The sequence below is a fragment of the Channa argus genome, chromosome 17 (genome assembly GCF_033026475.1).
Source record: "Channa argus isolate prfri chromosome 17, Channa argus male v1.0, whole genome shotgun sequence".
NCBI classification, from domain to species: domain Eukaryota; kingdom Metazoa; phylum Chordata; class Actinopteri; order Anabantiformes; family Channidae; genus Channa; species Channa argus.
In genome coordinates, this window is record NC_090213.1 from 22,416,761 (window position 1) to 22,440,078 (window position 23,318).

At 37.3% G+C, this 23,318-nt stretch overlaps 1 protein-coding gene across 2 annotated transcripts in view; it reads left to right on the forward strand.

Annotated features, from left to right (window-relative positions):
• Positions 1-23,318, forward strand: part of cdk19 (cyclin dependent kinase 19) — a 60,435-nt gene that overhangs the window by 921 nt on the left and 36,196 nt on the right. For both annotated transcript variants that reach the window (XM_067482100.1, XM_067482099.1), the window contains exon 2: positions 3,387-3,462. In XM_067482100.1, coding sequence (XP_067338201.1) covers positions 3,387-3,462 — 76 coding nt within the window. The remainder of the gene's footprint in view (positions 1-3,386; positions 3,463-23,318) is intronic.

The following is a 23,318-nucleotide window of genomic DNA, read 5'->3' on the forward strand; positions in this document are numbered from 1 at the left end:
CAGTTTTATTTTAATAGTAGCTTGTAACATAAATTACGATATTAGGATTGCCAAAAGATGTATTACTCTGACCTAAATGTAAGATGAGCCCTTGCCAGTGAGATGGTGGATGAATGTTGCTTTTTCTCTTTTCAATTGCAAAATATGATGTTTATATATATCTCTTTTTTAGCTAAAAACAAAGTAAGAAATCTTAAGTAATAAGTAAGTCTATACTCTAAGTAGAAATTTGCACAAGCCTAAAAATATTACAGAGATTGGGTATCAGACACATTGGATTGATATACAGATGTGATTAAAAAGGTCATGTAAAGTTGCAGCCTCATGTTACCTTACATATGCAATATTGTGTAAGATCGTTGACTCACTCAGTTTAAAAGCTGAGTCCACACTGGATACAAGCGATTTGATGGGATGACAAAAGGTGAACACAGGCAGTTATCTCGGCAGTAGTAATGCACAGAAGCTTGTTTAATGCTGTGCAGTAATAACATTTTCAAGGGTATTATATGATAGATGTTGTACAAGGCTTTTGACTTGTACAATGCAGTGAGATGACAGAAATGTTCAATAAAGCACACATAACTGTTAGGGATCGTCGGCTGAAAGTCGAGTGATAATCTTGTCGAATTTACTAGTACAAATAATAACATAAATGGTGACTCGGTTGTGACTGGTTTAAATGGAGTGCAGCTATTGTTATTATTAATTACACCTGTTATTTTTCAGTCATGATAAGTCAAACAGTCTGCATCATCAATATAGAGCCTTGGTGTTTGAGTTTTGAAATCCATCAGTAGATTGACTTGTTCAGTTTTACCACCCACAAGGTTTGGATGACGTGATACAATACTATGGCTTGTTATATGTAACTGGTTGTTTCTGTTCTTGGAAAACTCCACTTTACAACTATAAGTGGAATCTGGAGAGTTGCTGCTGTCAGGCTTAAATGTAGTGTTGATTGCATTTTCAGAGGCTCTAGGTGATGCACTGGCATCACGTATTTCTAGTGGATGTAACACGTAAGGTTTACCTGAAAGATATTAAACTAATACATTTTGCCAATTCCCTTGTTGCACCTTCTTAAATACAACACACAAAACCATCTTAATGGCTTTCCACCTTTGCTTGCCTATGAATCCACTCTTTAACCCTTTTCAGGCATGAACTCTACAGAATGTCAGGAGGATCAGGTCCTAACATTGTGAGGACTTTCTCTTTCAGACATGTAGCCAACATTGGGAGCATGTAGCCAAGCATCTAGGCAAGGGGTGGTGATTGGGTACTTCGAACAGGGGGCAGAACATGACGCAAAAAAAAAGTTGCGGAAGTGGCAGTGTTTTGCTTTGCAATTTGGTCGTATACCACAGAATATCGTGCTGTTCCTTCCAATTACAATAGTCAAGCTATGTAGTGATAAAAGCATGTATAGGGGTTTGAAAATTAGACAATGGTAAAAACTGTTGTATTTTGAAACACACACACACCCTCAGTACAACAATAGTACTAAAACAAATATCATGTCATTAACAAGGAACCTTTGCAGAAACTTTTAAAAAGTGGGAAATATTTCTGCATGTGTTGAATAGAAAAAAATAGCTGCATCTGGTAGACAAATGTAAAAATAAAAAATTAAAGGTCAGTAGTCCGACATGAAATCTTAACCTAAGGGAATGCATTAGTTTAAGTTAAGATAAATTTGGGATCAAAACTGGCATTTTAAATGTTTTTAAAAATGGACATTTTTTGTCATTAGGACCAAATGTATTGGTTTCTTTGTAGCTTAGCTATTTTAGGCTAATTTAAGGAACTGACATGGTAATTCCAAACTTTAAAAAAAATGACCATCCTCTGGCAAATTTGAGCTATATTCATTCAACACAGCCAAAATGGCTTGAAAATAAAAGACTGATTAGCACAAAGTGTGCCTAGGATCTCTTAGGGGCTAGTTTTTAATTTGTTTCATTTTTTAAAAGGTTTTTGGTAGGCTTTTGAATTTCTAAGCTAATATTTGATTCGCTTAATGCGATAACTGATTCATTTTAGCTCTGTCCAGTCAGGTTAAGTCTTCTTATGGGTGTGCTATTGCACTATTACACAAAATGTTACTTGCCTCTGACTGTTCAGGTCCAGAGTAAACATTGTTCAGACTTATGCTGTGTTGCTTGTCTCTGGTGGTTTTTTAACCATAGGTTTATGGTGCTGGCACTGTACAGTAGAGTACACACTAAAAGTCACCAGTGCATCCACAGACCATAGTGTTTTAAATTTTGAGAGAGACATGATGGGACCATGCTCCAACCACAGTGACGCAATTCCAGAGGCCTTGCACAGGCATAGCAGGCACACACTAACCATGACAAGAGCCATGCAGTGTCCTGGAGGAACGTAGCTAAGCAGTTCAGCTGTTGTTACTGGGCCATGTATGGCCGAACATCAGCTTCAGATTTTGGGATGTGTCTGGGGCTGTTGGAAGCAAAGCAGCAGTTTCACATGTCAAATCAGAGACAAATGGTTTTCTTACACATTATCTAAAACAAAACAATTTTGAATAGCTTTTTTGTTTCCTTGTGTTTCTCTAACGTTCTTTAAAACACACTATTGAGGCAATGTATAAAAGCAACTAGTAACTAGCAAGATAAACCTTTAATATGTGAAATTAACTAAAATCATGTGGATCGTGTTTACAGACCAAAGGTGAAATGTTATAAGCTGTTGTGAACATCTGTGTAGCTCAGGTAGTATTAAAAATGCGCCTAAGAGTGCCAGTTAATCCATGACCATCTCCGATGCAAATTAAGCTGAGTGGGTTTGATCTCAGAGCCACGAGGAACTGTTGGATTTGTGCTGGCTGCTAACTGAATGAGGTTGTTATTGGATGCCATCCACAAACTGTGTTTACATTTTGATTATGCCTCTTTGCACTGTTTTTGTAGAATATGTTTGCTTTTAGCCTTTACTTTTGTCATAGCCCCGTGCTCAGGCTCGATATTACGCACCAGAACACTGCTTATTTGAAATCAATATTTATCTGCTGAACGTGCCCAGCTCTGCAGGTTCCCATTTCACTTATTAGCTGGTTTTCATGAACAAATGCAATTCACAAGGGCAAATGACTAACCTGCAGATGCCAGGATAAAGAGAAAAACACACAACTCCTGGAGGGCATGGATGGCTCTTTGCTGCCTTTAAAGGCAAAGATTTCTCCGAGGCAGTTGAACATTTTCTTAACCCCTGATGTCACCTTCTTCCTCCCAAAACACCTCCTGCTTTAGGGAAAAAAGCATGACTCAAGAGTATTTGAGGTCGATATTGAAAAGGTTTAATTCTTTGTTTGCCAATTCTTTGTTTCATAATGTTGCTTCAACTTTCTTGTATCTCTACAGGAAGGATGAAAAGGAGTATGCACTGAAGCAAATAGAAGGCACTGGAATTTCGATGTCGGCCTGCAGGGAAATTGCTGTAAGTTAATTTCTTTCTTTGTGTCTTTGTTTCTGAGGCTTCAGATCACTTTGTAATCTTAAAGGTAATGTTCAATATTTAGTGAATTGTGCAACTTTAAATTCTTTCTGAGATTGTGATGAGCAGACAAATATTTGTTTCATGTCTGAGGCTAGAGCTGGAGTGAGTGGCCACACTTTGCTAGATAGGAAGGAAAGTGAAAAAACATAACACTCTCTGGACTTAACAAAACTGAAGTTTCCTAAATAACATCCTGTATCTCATTTGTTTCTGTACACAAAAACAACCATTACATGCTGCTTCTTGGCACAGCGGTCTTGGCATTCTGTGCAGCATGCTGGGGTGCTTTCAGGTTTAGTACAAAAAAATTATATATTAAAAACAAGAGGCACCGCTCCACTGGGTGACATGTTTTCTTTATTCCAAAGTTGGTGGAGATTTTTTTTTACACATGATGAATACCCATAACTTTGTACAGCAGCCTGGAATTAGCCAGTCAATTATCGATTTGCTAGATGTGAGGGGGAATTATGTTGATTTGGAACATTTGTGAGGTTTTTTTTTTTTTTTTGGAATATAGAGAATATAGACACATGTCTCCCAGTTGAGGCAGTGTGCCTGGCACAGATAAATATGCAAATTCAGGGTACTTCCTAAGTTCAGTTCATTTGTGTCTTTGTTTTTGAGCAATGTGAGAAATCATTCATGTCAGTAAGAGTGGGGTAAGATAAGGCAATTTCTAAGTTTGGAAAATGAGAGAGAATGAAATGTCTCCTATCAAATTAAATTTTACGAATGTGTCTATGGCAAAGAGACCTAAAATTATGATTTAAACAAAAAGGACTCTTGTGGCTCCATTTGCCCCAGGTTAGAAGGAAGTGATCAGAGCCACCTGAGGGTAAACTGACCATGTGACTTTTTCAGTTAAAACACACACATCCATTTGTTTACGGTCACTGAACCACCAGTTGGAGTCTGAAGACTATTCCTTCATCAAAAACAGCTATTCAACACTTTTTTCATCGAGGTTGCAGATAAACATGAATTGTTGCTCTCTCCCTGCAGTTTGAGCTTGAGGTCACTTCTTCATTACATCACTCAGTGAGAAAAGTGCCTAATTATTCTCTTTTTTGTGACATATTTGATTTATTTGTAAAAAATAAAACAGTTTTCAATGAAAACCACCAACAAGGCCATAAGAAGCTAAACAGACTGAACAAATAATAACCGACTTCCTATAAATGATGGTAACAGGAACCCTCATACAGAAAGTTTAGGTGCAGTTTGCCAGGTGATAAACAGGTTCTGTGAAAGCAATTGGATGTGTTGATGGTCTCAATTCGAGGAATTTAATTTTTTTTACAAAGTAGCACTACAGTCACATTTGGGGTCTGGTTCTGGCACCTTAGAACATTGTCACGAGAGGCCTAGAGAAGATACTTTGGAGTGGATTTGGTTTCACAGCAACAATTATGTGTGATAAGATGTAGTGTTTATTTGAAGAGAAACTGGGAGACCCTAAAAGTACCATTTTACACAAAAGTGATCATTCTCCCCTTTGGTTAAATTCACTCCATAGCTCACTTTGCCCCATAGCCACCATTGGAACACCAGGCCAATCTTTCCTTAAGTGATTGCAGTGGCCTAAAATGTCTGATGTCATAGCCGTTTTTCTAAAAAGTTTGTGAGGCATGTTGTGATGTTTTTATGATGTTTTAAATTGCATTCATGGGGGTTTGGTTGCATCATTTGTTGTAATCACAACAGTAAATCACCAACATACTGTGTAACCCTTTCACCTTCTTCAATTTTGTTGTGTTGCAGCCTGATACAACAGTTTTTAAATTCTTTTTTTCTCATTAAGCTACACACAGTCCCTCATAATGACAAACCCTTACAAATAACAATTTTGGAAATTTCAATATATTTATTAAAAGGAAAAAAAATCACATATAATGTAAATGTGATTTTATGTTGAAAGCAAATTTACATTTTATCTTATATGTTGAAAATGTATTTTGATAAGCAAAATACAGTTTTTGTGGAGAAAAAAACATGTGATTCTTTCCTTCATAGTTTAGTTCGAACTCTAGTGTTTGCTGAATTTATAGTCATATGACCAAAAATGTGCACTGTAGCCTAGATATAGGGGGTGGGTCAACTTACCCACTGGCTCATGTTAACCCACTTTCCCCAAACATTTCTTTGGAGATGCCTGCACATGTGAGTGTTGCCTACACATGCCACTTGTTGCCTACAGGTAGGAGCTTTAAGTAATGGCAGGAGCTAAAGATGACACAGTAATGCCAAAGGAAGGTAGTCATTTTATCTCAGTGATAGGCAGGCATCTCACCTTTCCCAGAAAACATCATGGAGTCTTTTACATATTAATAGCTGCTCTTTGACAGCCAAATCATATATAATTTCCTGGTAATCCTTTTTCTCACTTCATCTTGTAAGTGGACCTATGACTTGTCTTTGTGTGGGCAATTGAAATGAAGCAGTACAATGTCTACAAAGAAACTGTAGCAGCAGCAGGTGCAGCCTGTTAGGAACAGCAGTGGTGCTATGGGATTGAGTTATTCAGGGATTGTACAGAGTGCAAGTCAACCTTATATTTTAAAGTGTTCAGAGCTCTATCTGCAGTTGCTCTGTGTACTGTTGTTGTTGATGTTGTTCTTGTCTGTTATGATTTTAAAAAGTGATTCACTCTCTACTGACTGTCTACACAAGGTGGATTACTAATGCAGCCCAACTGAGTGCAGTAGCCTCAGTGCTTCCATGATGTTTGTCACAGAAAGTACTGCTGCTACAGCTTACAGTCATTCGAAGGCCAAACCAGCGGCCAATTACAATAACTATATGCCCATTGGTTTTCAAGTACTGCCAGAGATCTGTCCGTTTTCAGAGATCTGCAGTATCTCTGGACAAATGCTCCTGATGGTCATTATTAAAAATTTCAGCACAAAAACAATTCATAAAAAAACACTTATCACACTACTTGAGAGACAACTAAAAACAGTCTTTGACCTTTACTACAACTTTCAACCTGCTGCTGGATACTGTTTATTCTCATGCATCATGGATCTTTGTGTGACATCCCTGGCATGTCTGAAAACAAAACAAGCCACAATAATCATTTATATAAAAGACAAAATTCAATCATTGTAACATACTGTTGAAGTCATCAGTGTTACTTATTCCATGTCTGTAAAAGACTTTTGACATTGGATTTCCCTCTGTATAATTGCTGTTGCATAATTCTGACTTTATATAAAAGCATTTTTGCCAAGCAATACCAAAACCTGATGTTGCTGATGTTTGCATGCAATAATATTTTGTAATAATAATCACCATGGCATCTCCATTCAAGCAAGAATAAAAACTATACAGCTCTAAACCACACAATAATTCAGTGCCGTTGTTTTTTTTTTTTAAACTGGAAGATGGACATATCCTTTTACAAGGTTTGCAACCAGCACTGAAGCTTGGGTCTATAGTATTTGTAGAGGGGTGTGGTTCTGCCTGAGGCCAAGTCAGAATGCCATCATCCCTTCCAGGCTGTTGTCAGAGAATAATGTAGTCCCTTTGACTGGCTGGTTATGTAAGTAGCTCTGGTATTCCACTATAGTATGTCCTGGGGGGAGGCAGCAAAGTGTCATCTGATGCAAACACTGCCAGTGACACAGAACAAACAGTCAAAGTATTACTGAGCAAACTGTACATAAACCTATGGGAGTCCTCATGATTGATGGCTGCATATTGACATTTGGAGTACATACAACCGTTGACAGGATGTTGCATATTCATAGTTTCTCTTTTTGTCAGCAAAAAAGCACAATTTGTAATGCATGCTTAGTGTGTGTGGATGTTGTGGGTGGTGCAGTGGTTGGTGTTTTACAGAGCAAAGCTTCAAATTTGAGTGTACGTGTGGATGGTGATCTTAAAGTATTGAAGTAGTGATTTTGCAAGTTTAGAATTCTTTTCAAGCCCTGACCAAGTCTGTATGCCGATTTCCTAACTGTGATAGACAACAAGCCAATGCCTGTCTGAAAATGTTGTGTTTTACCAAACCAACCAAAAATCACAACAGCATGCTCTGGAAATGAGTAGCTCAGTAATGATTACTTAGTATTTAGTTTTCCAGTTGACCTTTAAGTTCAGCAAGAATCCGTCTTAAGAATCATAATATCATTTGAGCCTCAAAAATCTTTTGGCCGATCATGTGGACACATATTTGAACTGGAAACGAGAATTATAAGAATTGTCTGATTGCTGCCTACACACTGTTTAATGTTCATTTACTTGTTTGTGTGTTAATTTGTTATGTATGGATAAAGTATTGTTAGTGCCACATTGTTGGCTTTACAACATAATCTGCAATGCAACCACACAAGTAATCACACTGGTTATTAACTATTACTTTCAAATCAGCCCACTGTGGGAAAGTTATTGTATAAACTGTCACACATAAACATAGATTTTGAACGTATTCTTCTAGCTGTGTGAAAAGGTTTTCACAGACATTTCTGCTATATTCATTTCAGTTTTCTTTCATTTTTAATTTTCAAATTGATGTAAGTGATAGAAATTTAAATCCCCTTCTGTGGGAAGCAGAAATTGGGGGTTATCCACTCTCCTGAGTGTCTTCCTCACTTGTAAGTCATCATAAATAGTGTGACGCACTTAAAGAGAAGCTGGTCAGTCCCTTGGACATTTTGTTATCACTGTCTAGATGTTGCCATCTTGTAGGGAGATGTACATTATGTACAGTATATGCAAGTGTAAAACTACTGTTTGTACCAAAGTATGATTTAACCTTTTGCTTTACTTTAGCAAGATGTTCTTCATCATCTAATTTCATGATTACTTATTTCTATCACAGCATAGCTCTGCAATGTCACACTGTTGAGCAAGCAACACTATTTCCTGAGGATTTTTGATCCCCCAATATGAGTAGAAAAAGACTTGTCCCTTCAGGGATCACCACAGCGGAGCGTGTTCCGCATGTTGAATTGGCACGAGTCTTTACACCAGATGCCCTTCCTTCCACAACCCTCCCAATTTATTTGGGCTCTGGATCACCACCAAGGTGACCCTTGCCATCAGGCCCCCCAATTATGAGTTGAAACACTATTAAATACTGTACTTTAGTCTGGGTGGGTACTATACTAGTGAATAGAGTTTTGTTTTTTATGTGACTATATCTGTTTAAATATAAAGTTAAAATGTTTTCCTACTAAACTGCTCAAGGAAGCTTTACCCTTAATAGTTCGTTCGTATTACATATTAATCTAGCTTTAGGCCTTTAGCCTATATGTACCACAGTTCTATAAGGTAGCTGTAATTAGACCACTACTTAAAAAACCCTGTCTTGACCCATGCGTTTTAGCCAATTACAGACCAATATCTAACCTCCCCTTTATTTCTAAAATCCTTGAAAAAGTAGTCGCAAAACAATTGTGTGACCACCTCTACAGGAATAATTAGTATGAAGACTTTCAGTCAGGATTTAGAGTAAATGGTAAATGATAGCACTGGTAAATGTCACCAACGATCTTCTCTTGGCATCAGATAATGGACTAGTCTCTATACTTGTTCTGTTAGATCTTAGTGCTGCATTCGATACCTTTGAGCACAACATTTTATTACAGAGACTGGAACATGAAATTGGATTAAAGGAACTGCACTAGGTTGGTTTGAATCTTATCTGATAAATTTTAATTTGTTCATGTTAATGATGAATCCTCTATGCACACAAAGGTTAGCTATGGAGTTCAACAAGGCTCTGTATTAGGACCAATACTTTTTACTTCATATATGTCTCCTTTAGTCAACATTATTAAAAAACACTCCATAAATTTCCATTGCTGTGATGATAATACCCAGCTATATCGATCTATGGAACCAGATGAAAATCAGTTAATTAAGCTTCAAGCCATAATTTTGCCATAATTCTTTACTTCTAAACTCAGACAAAATTGAAGTCATAGTATTTGGGCCCACAAATCTAAGAAATATGATGTCCAACCATATCATTACTCTAGATGGCATAAGTCTGGCCTCCAGTACTACTGCAAGGAACCTTGGAATTATTTTCGACCAAGATTTGCCTTTTAACTCACATATAAAAGAAATCTCTAGAACAGCCTTCTTCCACCTTCCATCCCAAAACTCTCCATTGGCTTCCCAATAAATTTAGAATAGCATTTAAAACCCTGCTTCTTACATATAAAGCTCTGAATGGTCAGGGTCCATCATATATAGAAGACCTCATAGCGCCATATCATCCCAGTAGACCACTTCGATCTCAGAATGCAGGCCTACTTGTGGTTCCCAGAATTTCCAAAGGTAGAATGGGAGGTAGAGCCTTTAGCTATCAAGCTCCTTCAGATTCTGGAAGCAGACACCCTCTCTACTTTTAAGTCTAGGCTTAAAACCTTCCTCTTTGATAAAGCTTATACTTATAGTTATGCTGCTATAGGCTTAGACTGCTGGGGGACCCCCCTCCTCCTTTCACTCTCCCCCCTTTAACTTCTAAATTGTAACTACTGTATGAGATTAACTCTGTGTGTTTTTCCCCGTAGTTGTCTGTTTACTTCTTTGTCTCCCTCTCGCTGTACCTCTTTGCAGGTGTCCCCAGGCTTTGAACTGTGTTTTCCAGTGTGCAGCTACCCATCCTACCACCCTGCCTGATGTTTTGTTGTTGCTTTTGTTGCTCTTTTTCTTTTCTTTCTTCATATTCCACTCACTCCAACCGGTCAAGGCAGATGGCTACCCACCCCGAGCCTGGTTCTGCTGGAGGTTTCTTCCATTAAAGGGAGATTTTCCTCTCCACTCTTGTTGGGTTCTCTCTATACATCTTTATAGTCTTGACTTTATTCTGTAAAGTGCCTTGAGATGACTTTGTTGTGAATTGGCGCTTTATAAATAAAGTTAAATTGAATTGAATTGAATTTTTAATAAATTTTGGTATAGTTGGCTCAGGTTTCTGAGAATGTTGTTGGAAAATGGCTGTTTTTTTGTTTCTGTGCTCTCTGACAATCTGTCAATATGTGCATCTAGGCGGGTGTCAGGTTGCCTGCCTGCTCACCAATCTCTCGCTCTAGTCCTGAATGAAGGTTCCCTGCCAAACAGGGCAGAGGGAAGTGAGTCACGGCCTTGGAGACTCATTTGTTGTTTCAGCATTGTGTCATTTGACACTTAGTCATTACCTAACATAGCTCACATGTATTTATTACACATTGGATACCTACAGTTGTTGTCATGGATTCAACTGCGACGTTTGTTCATATAAAGAAAAGACTGGTTACTTTAAAGTGCTTGTTTAAGCAGAGAAATGCAGTGGATAAAGCAAGATGGATGAATTGCTTTTTCTTTTTTTCTCTGAGAGAACAATTGTCGCCTTCTGAGGTCTCTCTTGAATGCCGAGTAGATCTGCTTTTGATATCTGCTCTGCAGGAAAACTGACAACAGGATAAGATATATTGCAGTGTTTTGTGCTCATTTTGCTCTCCAACATCTGTGCATTGGCTATAGACTTTGCTCTGGACAAGGGTGTGGAAAGCGGGTAGCCATAGAAGAGCTAATACATAATGTATGATTAATTAGCATTATGGCTGCGAGATATGTCAAATGAATTTGATTAATTCAATTGATTTGGAACACCTGAATCGAAAAATGATGCTGTTGCATTCAGGCACAGTTCAGAATTTTGGTCACCTGTGTTTTGGAAGCATTCAGAACTCAATCACTATGGGTAGTCTTTCGTTTTTTGGTACTGCTTTACAGCTGCTCCCAGTGTTATACTGGTGTTTTGATTTCATGTTGGAAAAAAAATATTAAAACCATGAATTGTCCAAAGGGCTAGAAAAACGTTGTTTTTTTTTGGCCACATTGCCCAGCCCTTGTCTGTGTTGATTTCATGTCACTGCATTAAAATGTGTGATTGTAATACTAAAGCAGTGAAATAAGTTACAGAACACCTTGTTTATAGCTGGTGAAGCACTGATGCAGCTTTTTCTCCTCTGTGTCCAAGCTCAAGGTATTGGCCACTACTGATTATTCACCAGAATGTAAAACATCTGTGTAGAACTTAATATAAGCTAAGACGAAGCTGAATCTACAGATTATATCTTCAATTTAAGTGCAGTTTTTAGGCTGGCAAAATTGTGTATTTATCGTGTATTGACCTCATAACTACAGGGTTGCCATGATGTTTGTGTTTAATAAAATGCATCACACAACAAAATGTCCTCTTTGTGTCTACACAGGGTTCATTAATTTAATTCTATGCATTTTTCACTTCCTTGCCAAACCACTTTTTTTGTAGACAATACCAACTCCCTAAATACAAGTGCTCCTCTGGTAATATTTTAGCTTGATTTGCAAGAAATTTAATTTTTTTGTTTGTTTTCATAAATAGTTTTGTTATAGATGTCATTTCTAGAAATCCAGAAGTGTATTGACACAATTTCGAAGGATATGCTAAAAAGGTGGGACATTTTTCCTCCTGTTACAAAACAACTGTATCCAATAACATTAACAAAAACATTCAAATAACACAAGAAGATGTTTCACTGCACTTTAGAGAAGGATTCTGAAAGCCAGTTCCATTTTGCATCCAGGCAAAATACCCATATACAGTAAGCTACGAGGCCAACAAATGATCTGTTTCTCTTACTGAATATTTAGTTTGGAGAGCTTTTAGTCAAAAAAACAAGTATATGTCAATGCTTAAGAAGAAATCACTGCTTGAATTGGCATATTTTATTAGAGATGTAATTAGACAGTGTGTCTTGCCATCCAATGTTTTGTATTTGTATTTGACAGAATGATCTTGTTGAAGTGGGTTTTTGTGCTGGTACTTTGGCCTGTCATGGAATACTGACCCCTGAAGCTTTCAAAATTAGGTTATTAGACATTTTTGGATAAAATTTATGTTGATTAAAAAATGTTTACTCTTTTTGCCATTTGAAAATATGGAAACTATGACTATAACTATGACTATATACTAAATATGCAAACTTTGTGTGTGTGTGTGTGTGTATATATACACACACACACACACACACACACACACACACACACACACATATATATATATATATATATATATATATATATATATATATATATATATATATATAGAGAGAGAGAGAGAGAGAGAGAGAGAGAGAGAGTCCTAGTGCTCCTGCCTTTATTTTCCTACAGAACAAGTCTCACATCACTTGTCTCCTGGACATTCTCCCCATCAACCACCAGAAACTGGCCTTGCTTAAAATAATCAAGACTTGCCTGGCAGAACAAAGAACTCTTTGTGACTCTTAAGTCACAACCTTGCTTGGTTTTGCAAACAGTGCAGTTCAGTAACTGGCATGCCGCATGCAGTTGAGTTGAGGCGGGATGTGTAGAGAGAGATTACTGGCTGCAGTGTGTTTAATTTAGCTTTCTAAAATTACAAGGGTGTTTTACGATTTTTTACATTTTTTACAAGTTTTAGTTGCTCCTTTTGGACCAGAGCAATGTAAAGCATTAGCAATAATGCTTTTTAATCTATCTAGATTCCCTTTGTAGACAAGGTTTATTTTTCTGATTGATTTAACCAGATATCAGACTATACAGTAGCTAAAGAAATTTTGAGATGTTTTACATACTTTATTGGGTATGTGTCTCTGATCAAAAAGTGTGCCTCATCAGAGGCCTTGAAAATGGTTTTACTTGTTTCCTATTTATCAAGCTACCGTGGTCTTTTTCTTGAAAATCCAGGCAGTCATTGCCCCACTGCATTCCTGTCACTGCAGCAGGCTGTGCTTAGATACAGTAATGCATGGGTAACTTCTTAACAACATGGCTGTAGAAAGTGAGTTCATCAGGGTGGGGCTTATTGATGGAGGGAGTCCAGGTAGAGTGGAGTTGTTGGCTACAAAGTTTTGTTTTATGTGTTTTTTAGATTTTGTGTGTATTCAAAATTTTAGACACTACATGGCTTGGCTTTGTTATGAAATGCAGTGTGAATTAAGAGTTTCTAAATTGTGTCCAATCAATTCAGTGTACTGCAAGTGGGCTTTAGTAAACACATCTTAAGAAACTGTAAACCTGACCACAATTTGGAGCCACAGCAAAAGTTACAATACTTTTTATGTAGGAGAGATTTCAGTTTGTGATCATTCTCAAAATAGCAAAGTTTATAAAAATATGTTTTGCTTAGTCATCCTGGGCAAAAATTTTGAAATGAAGAATTCTGCTATACATTTTGAATGTAGGCATATGTAAAAACATGAAGCAGCGTAAAAACATTCTGAAACAATTGTAAGTTTGGCTAACCTTAGAGGGTTTGTTTTGAACTTGTCTCACCACTCACAGGCTACTTCTTTTTAAAAGTGTTGTCCTTAGATCTTAGAGTAGTGTGTTATTATAGAGAGAATTAACAGAGTCTAGCAACAGGTTGGGATCTTATCAGTTACCTGCAGAAGGTATAAAAAATATTAGAACCTCTGGTTTTACTTAGGCTCTATATGATTATGTGCATGACTGTAATTTGAAAGTGGAGTTATTCTTAAATAACTGCATCATTATTTCAGCAGGATATGACTGTTAATAGAAAAAAGTATTACCTTATTTTAATTCTTTATCATCAAAGTGATTTATTATTGTAAGTCACTCACCCACCTGCTTCTGTTTCACATCTGTTCCCGCCATTAAGTTTGACCTCCATGAATTAAAACATTGTTCATGAATTTTATTATTCCCATGAAATGAGTCTTGTATTCCCTGTTGCTCACAATGGCGTTTGTTTAGCTAAATGTCCTGACCTCATAAATATTCCCCTTTTTTTCCTTTCTGCCATAGCTGCACATGTGGGCACATAAAATGTGAGCACTACCTCCAATAAATAAAGGGGGTTATTTCGTTTTGGTGGCCTTATATCATGTGCAGATAAGTGTGCTCTCACTACCTTAATAATAATGACCTATGGCAAGAAAGTTATGTAGTAATGAATTGGATTTGTGGCGGCTTCACCTCAAAGGTAGAAACATAAAACTGTGCTCCAGCGAGAGATGAGTTTTAATTTTTTCTGACTCAGTCTAAATGAGACAGCCTGTGTTGGGTGGCTGGTCTGCATCAGCCATTCTTCTCAAGCATGCTGATCATTGTGCAAACAGAAACATATTTTAGTCGTATTTGTAGAGGGTGGAGGTTCGGCGCATGGTTGCCATGGACTGGATAAGAGCTAATGTCTCAGTCTCAGTCAATCTGCTACGTCTGTTGTTGGAGAAAAGTAGATTGTGTTTGTGTGTCTAATCTGCCTCTGATCCAATGCATCATTATATTATTTCTGCTGGAAAATGCACTGAACACCCTTGGAGTTTCAGTCTGCTATCTATTAAAGATGTACTATAGCTTAGTCAGTAGTATTTGTCTTTGAATGGCTGCTGCAGCTGTGATTGTACCAATGTCTTCTGTCACTTTGTTAATTCTGGAGGGAGAAGGCTTGGCGTGCATGTCCCCCCTCAAACAGAGCTGTAGTGTTTGCCTCTAACCAGTGGCAGGCAGAGCCCTGCACAGAGAAACCTGAAGTGGATTTATCGACCTGCTGCTTGCCAGCCACATGAAGGAAATCATTTATCAGTTCTCGGGAGTACGAGGATCATGGGTAGTACTGGCAGTTTTTATTGTGGGCTTTTCATTCACTTTTCATCTGTGAATTTCTTTTTATTTTATCACATACTTCATGATTATCACTTTCATGTTTTCTTAACTGGTCATTTGGAATCTTTTTGTGTAATCCCAAAGCCCTCTCAGATGTTAGAGATTAGCATGTGTGCTGCCTCATCAGGGCCTCTTGTTACAAATGTGTTATTTGGAATGTATCTTTTTTAACACTGTTAATTATGTAAAGGTTGTTATTGTTACTGTTGTTGACAGTTGTTAGTATTCAGTTAAATGAACCACAAGTTGAATGAGAATAGCTATATAAACACAGTTTTATGTTTTATTTGTGTGGATATCAGGAAATTCCATCACAAATTTCCTGGGCTCCATGATAGGGCAGCATTGAACCAGCCTCTTATCTATATTTCATTAGCTTAAGCTAAGTCTCGGTGGCAGCCCACACATATTTATGTGAATGCCACAGCCCATTTAGCTGTCCAGAAGTTACCCATACTAGTTTAGTTCCACTATACTTGTAGTTACCAATTATCTCAAATATTACTAATATCTTTATGGTTTACATAATTCACCATTCAGTTCATATCTGAACTGGGGGTCTCAGGTTTTGATTTGGTTAAGTACATTTTGGTAAAGTAACACCTTTTTGCAAAATAAATGCTAAAATTGTTTGCCCCGGTGAGTGTTGCCCAGCTGCATAGCAGCTCCCCCATGGGTGGAGGAGTGTGTGTGTGATTGTGAGTGTGAATGGGTGAATAAGAAGCAGTGTAAAGCGCTTTGAGTGCCAATAGGTAGAAAAGCGCTATATAAGTGCAGACCATTTACCATTTACCATCACTGTCAAACACTTCTTGTCAAATCTTAGAATAGGTTTTATAATTAGTGGAAACAAGAAGATGCTATTATTTTTATAGAAAAATAGCCCCGTTATAGACTAAGCCAATCATAAGTGCAGCATAAATCACATCTCAATGCACTCAAGTTGAAGTAAACATTTCTTTGTTAATTCTTCAGCAAGAGGGGACAAAGCTCAATCCTTTTAATCATATGCTGAAATCCTACATCCTCTATGACAGTATATGGCTGTATTTCTAAAACAGATACTCCAATACCTTAATACTTTTATCATTGGTGTCAGCAGACACACTGGGGTGATGTGTTCTTAAATGGTTCATGCGACTGTGGCGCAGGAAGGTAGAGCGGTTGTTCACCAATCTCACAGTTGTTGGTTCAATCCCTGGCTCCTCCGGTCACATGTCGAAGTGTCCTTGTGCAAGATACTGAACCCCAATTTAGTTGCTCCCGGTGAGTGTTGGCCAGCTGCATAGCAGCTCCCCCATCGGTGTATGAGTGTGTGTGATTGTGAGTGTGAATGGGTGAATAAGAAGCAGTGTAAAGCGCTTTGAGTGCCAATAGGAAGAAAAGCGCTATATAAGTGCAGACCATTTACCATTTCATCATATTGGAAGTATTGCTTAAAGCATAAGCCACATGTGTTTGCAAACAATTATTGTTTTATCCACCTTTTTATATCACTGTTAATACTAGTCAGTGAAATATCACAGTAAACTGATTTTATAACTGAGAAATGAGACAAAAAAATTCAATGTATAACCTGCTTGAAAACATGTTAAAGCAGCTAGAAGTGGGAACAGTGGCTATGGTCACAGAAAAGTGGATGATTTGCTTACGTTTCAGCTTCAATTACTACAGTAAGTAGCATTAGTTTCTAAAAGATGTTTCACTGGTTTCAGATTTGGAAAACCAAAGGTAAAAATAGGTGCACTCAGTCAACCGTTTGATTTAAAATTGTTTATGGTAAATGTTTTCTTTCCAAATCCTGAAGCAGACTAAGTTGAAACTCCAGGAGCTGCTTACAAGTGGTATGTGATGGTCAGTGACCTGAAACAACATTTGGGTCTTAAGAAGCCTCTTTAGTGGTAAACTGGCAGTCCAGGCCAGAATCTGGCTTAGCTGTGAATATTTGGAGTCTGTCCAGTTAGTACTTTCTTTCTGAGCATGACCTATTTTGCTCAGGAGGAGGACAAACAGCCTTTTTTTCTTAATCACTTTCTCACTTTATCTTTTTGATCCACCTACTGTGTTATTGGGATATGAAAATGATGAAACAGTTACTTTACAAAATGGCCAAAACCTTTAAGGATTTTAAAACAGGTCACTTAAGTTTTAAATTTAAAACCTTAAATTTTCCATATTGAAGTATGCATTTAGCATTTTAGCCTCAATGATGATCAGAACCTTGTTGCTGCATTAAAAGTTCAATACAATGACAATTAGTACTCTGCTGTAACTGTCCTTCATTCATGCACAAGTTAAAGCACAGCCCAAAGGACCTTTGCCTAAGAGCACGTAAAGTGAGCCACAACTTTTTCTGCATGTAGATGTTTTTCCCCACAGAACAATCAGCTTTCTGCTGTAAAATCCTGGAATACAGACGTGTGATTATGGCCTACTGCCAGTTTCCCAGAACAAGTTATTGTATTATGTTCTTATACCAGCAGCTTGCAAACACTGAAAATAACACTGTAAATCCATATAAAAATATGTTTATTTGACTGGAGATAAGTATATGCCTTACATATGGTAATGTATCAGGGCTTAAGCTGCTGTGTGCTGTTTTGCTACAATCTTGTGAGACAGAGCAGTGTTTGTATTACCAATACAAGGACACATTTTAGTAATTTCGTACTGCTGTTGATAATAAGTAATTAAACAACTGCCATGGTGTTTGTGCTGGTGCGTTCAGTGTCACCTGCTTTGTCATTATTGTAACACATGCACCAACATGTCTAGTTAAGGAAAACCACCCATACAACCACACAAACAATAACCAAGTCTGAACTGTTTTTAATGAATTCTTTACAATGAATTACAATCATGTTATGCCAATTTAGCTTTTTCGTTGTTCCTACTTACTGAAACAGGAGGTTTGTTAGTCGATAAGTTAAAAATTTTAATCAATAGTTAAAATAGAAGACAACCTAAAAAATGTTAAACATACTCGAGTTTCCACACCTAATGTGAGATATTTTTACTAAATGTTCTGCTTATGTTGCATTTATATCCAAAGCTCTTTACAATGTGCTTCTTGTTCACATATTTACACACACACATTCACACACACACTCACAAACGGTGGGTGCCATTCAAGGTGCTCACCTGACCCACAGGGAGCAATGTAGGATTCAGTGTCTTGCCCAAAGACAATTTGGCACATGTGCAGGAAGGACCAGGAATCAAACCACTGACCCTGTGGTCCGTGGACAACTCCCTTACCTACTAAGTTACAGTCAGCCATTTTTCTTTTATTTGTACAGCTACAACATTAACATTGGTAGTCTTAATATTGTCATGGAGGACGAAGGTTACTCAAGTAAAAGTGCAAGTATTAGCCTAAAAAATTCGCCACTACAAGTTCCACTTTAAATCTTTTAGTCACTGTTACTTACTGTGTTGCAGGAGATAGAGCAGTCGTCCACTAATCCCACAGTTGTTTGTTCGATCCCCTGCTCCTCCGGTCATAGGTCGATTTGTCCTTGAGCAAGACACTGAACCCCAACTTAGTTGCTCACGGTGAGTGTTAACCAGCTGCACAGTAGCTCCCCCATCGGTGTGTGAGTGCGTGTGAATGGGTGAATGAGAAACAGTGTAAAGTGCTTTGACTACCAATATGAAGATAAGCACTATAAAAGTGCAGACCATTTACCATTTAAAAGTACTAAGGAGATTATCTACATTTTACTCAAAGTATAGAAGTAAAAGTACTCCACACAATGTATTTCAAACAAAACTAAATATGGAAAAACTACAGTAATTGTTTTTGAAAAGGGTTAAAATTTGTGTGTTTGTGCGCACGCGACAACTCCAACGAGACACTGAATATCAGAAAAATTGCTTATAAAAATAATCATTGCAGTGTTTGTCTTACATATACTGTATGAAGGTACAAAGCGTATATTTATGCTCAGTGATATAACCAAATTGCATTGTTTGTAACCTTGAGCCCTGACAAACATGGTGAGTGTATTTTGTTCCTTAAATTAAACATTCGCAAAGACAACATAAAAGTTTGTCTTGCATTGTGTATGTTCATGTTTCCTTGCTAGCAGTCATCTTCTCCCTGACCTTTGGTGATTGCTTTTTTCTAGTTATTCATTCAGATACATAGACTTCTTTGTTTTTTGTATTTGATTTAACAACAAGAAACAATTTCACATGAACAGTGTCAGTAAAACGTTACATACATTCAGTGTATGAAACCAGCTTGACCTTAATTTTCTATCAGATATGCAGTCAGTCCACTGGTACTGTGGACAGTCTGCATATGCAAATATCTTGGGAGCACATGCATGTCAAAGTAGAATCTGTCTTGACTTTCATGGACTTGGATGAAGACAAAATTTACATCACAGATATAGTAGAACACACATGGATGTGGAATGTATAAACTGGTCTTTAAGGCATGTGGTCAGGAAAAGCAGTTATTAATGTAAAACCACTGGCTGTTGTGCATCATCTCAATTCATGCTCGTGTGCATTCATCTGTGTCCTTGTGTATGTACTAAAGAGCAGATAAAATGGGACCTCATAAAAAAGTTTCTATATAACCATAACCCCACTACACAGGACTTGCATTATGATTAGTTAATTGTTGGTTTGGTCTTTTACAGTTCAAACCTTAAGCTTAAAGCTCATTACAACAAAGCCCTATTATGGATTTATCGATTCTGGTAGTGCATAGACTTCGCTTTTACATCTGAGGGTGAAATTAAACTGTCTGCAAATAATTCCTCTAATGTTCGCTTAAATTTTTTCCCACTTTCTGTCACGTTTCCACGCTAAGGCTAACAACACCCTTGTGGGTACAGCAGAAGTAGAAATGCAAGAGTTTTGTTACACAATTGGTTTTCTTGTCACAATCAATGAATTGTAAACTGTATTTGATAATTCTAAATATCTATTCGAAATCATTAAAATATAAGTAACTTGCTTGGTCTTTGTGTAAGTTGTAGGAGGCATCTGCCTCCTGGTTAGAAAAATGTTCTGTTTCAAATCCAGTAGTATGTTCGTGTCCTTATGATTTGTCTCAGTTACATACAATAGCTACAAAATGACAACATGACAATGACAAGGTTTTTTGTGGTTGTTGCCTTATGCTTCAGGGTGTGTGACCAAGCATGATATTTACATATGGACAAATGTTTATTTTAGGAGCGCTTTCAGTACATTATTGCATTATAGGTGCACTATTCTTCCAGTGCATCTTGCATCATCACCCATTTTATCATGCAAAGTTAACTTTTTATATTTCCAACCAACATGCACACCCTCTTTAGTCAGCTGTCATTCCAGCTCTTCTCATTTTTGTCTGAATATACCATACAACATTTGACTGGGCATCTCGTCCCTCTATATGTTGACAAGGACATTACTATTAACATTTTTTAAAGATTTTCTGCACGACATGTACAATTCTGAAGACTGAATCATGTCAACCGGACTTCTTTCTCTTGGTTCTAATCAAGAAAAAGAAGTCTAGTTGACATAATTCAATCTTTGGATAACCAAACCTGGATGACTGAGAATTTTTACCGACATGTACATATGAATTCATTTAAAAACATACTGAACCATTTAGGTTGGGAAACAGTTCCCCCTCCACCTTTAGTCTTTTCAAGTCTGCCTCAATTTGCAATTAGTGCTGACAGTAAGCAGAGAAGATTATATGTTGTGTGTGATGTGTAAAGATTCTGGTCTTTAGTCTGATGACATCTTAACAAGCTTTCCCTGTTTTACATGTTTTACCTTTAAAAGGCTCTAAAACATCACTCACACTGTCTCTCTTGGACTGCAGTATTAATTCCCAACATTTCAGTCTTCATTTGAAATGTTGTACATTAATAAATATTCCTATGTAGGCTCAGTCCCTGATGTTCCTCACTAGGATCTACTAATTTTATTTTTGTCAATTTTTTTCATTTCAACACAAATTACTGTTCATAAAACAACAACAAGGTTGTCACAATGTTTGTTTTTGTACAACAACATGCAACAGTTTCTGTTTGCATGAAAAGTGGGTTTGTCTGCCTCCAGAACTGTCCTCACTAACAGTTCATTTTTACATGAGTTGTCGACAGTTTACTCACTCTTGTGTCCAAGACAAGACTTGTGTCTCGTGTCTGTTGTAGACTAAGAATTTGTAACAGCTGATGGAAGTGAACGGCCTAGCCTTTAAACACATTAGCTAGTCATCACATGTGAAGTTGAAGTCAGCTGCAAGATCTCATCCAAATGAGTTAAAGTGTCTCATTCAGATTATTTTTTTCTTTTTCATTATGTTCTCATTTTAGTTGTTTGCACTCTTAGGCAACACATTGTTTTAAAATTTCCATTTAAATTACCATTTGAATTTGAAACTCTGCATATGTATAGCCCTGAATGCATTATGAATAGAAACATTTCAACAGTCCACATGTGTCTGCGAGCAAAGAGAAACCACTATATGTGTTTGCTTTATAGTATGACCTAATTGAAGCAGTTGTCTTGAATTGTGTGCAGGTCTCATCCAAAGACACTGGAAGCACTTTTTTGAGGCTATTGCTGCTAAGAAGCAGTGCACACAAAGAACAGTCACCTGAGGGTGACAACAAATATAGCAGCTAAAACAGAAGGTTAACAATTAAATAGAAATAACTTAATGACATTTCAAGAAAATCTGCAAGCCCAGGATCTGAGCATCTGTATTTGTATTTTTCTGCATGTATCTGTAGGTGAAGTAAAGTCATGACCGGCTTTATAAATAAAAAACTCAGCCTGATTCACTGTTCAATATTTCAGTTCTGTCCCCCTCCCAAACCGAACACCCTAAGGAGGTCTGTTCAAAGGGCAATATGAGTATAGATTGTCTGTGATGGGTCAGCAAATTACACTCTGCAAATGCGATTGGGTGAAAACTGTGAACTACCGTTACACTCAAAATTATTTAACCCCCACTGCAAAGTAGGTGTATAGAAAAAATTTGCAACGAACAAATGCAGGACAATGTTACAAGCACCTTCAGTGTTTAGCAGATCACTCTTCCAGACACCAGCTTCTAGCGGTATTTCTAAACCTTAGCTCGTTCTTCATGGTCTGTGTCCTCCAGTTCATATATACTCCATATATATATGGGTTTGGGTGCTGCATGTTTTAACCAATGACACCTACAGTAAGCTTGACGTTCCTCAAAGACAGCAGGACTTTTTCTCCTAGTTGTCAATGGGGTTTAACAATTTTAAGTGCCGTCGTTACAAAGAGAGAGAAAGAGGGGCACCTTCAGTGATAATGCAGTGTGCAGCATTATCCACGACCGAATTCCTCCATTATGTAGCTAACTCACTGCTAACCTCCATTAGGCCTTCAGCTGCTCTAACAGCCAGAGGCTCACTGATAAATGAAAACATTAGATGTTTCCATGTTGAAGCTGCTACTATTAAAAAATAAATAAAACTTTGGACACATAACTACTGAATGTCTGTAGCTATGGTACTTTACTTTACTTTTATGGTACTTTAAATTATATTATGTTTCACTGGACTGAACTCTAGCACATGGTGTTTATGGACCGTATGTTGAGCAATAAAGCCAATCAATAGGTCTAATAATAGTATTGCATAGTCCAGTTCTAAATTGCTGCAGGTAGATTTGGGAAAATGTAGGTGAAATGTAAAGCCTTCAGTTTCCCATACAGTCATTCCTTTGAGCTCAAATTATCACTGACTGACACATATTAATTTCTTTTTCTTTTTTACCAATTTAAATATTCATCTATTTAATATTGACAAAATGCTGCTGCATACTGCATCGAAGAGCTGCCTGCATTGCTCTGAAAAAAGCAGCCTTCCTCTCTTGCCAATTAGCTGTGTTGGCTATTATGTTAGTTTCACTTTCTTGTTGATGGAATATACATGCGTAATAAATTATTTGTGAAGACACATTATATACCAAAGATTTTCCTTACTCAAAGTGAGATAGAAGTGGTTCCATCCTCATCACGTGCACACATCTAGGTGCACATGTACTGTGTCTTATATGTTGTAAAAGCATGTTTAATCAAGTTGTTTTTACATACACTGTATTATAGGATAAAAGGAAAATTAAAGTAAATACATTTTGACATTTAC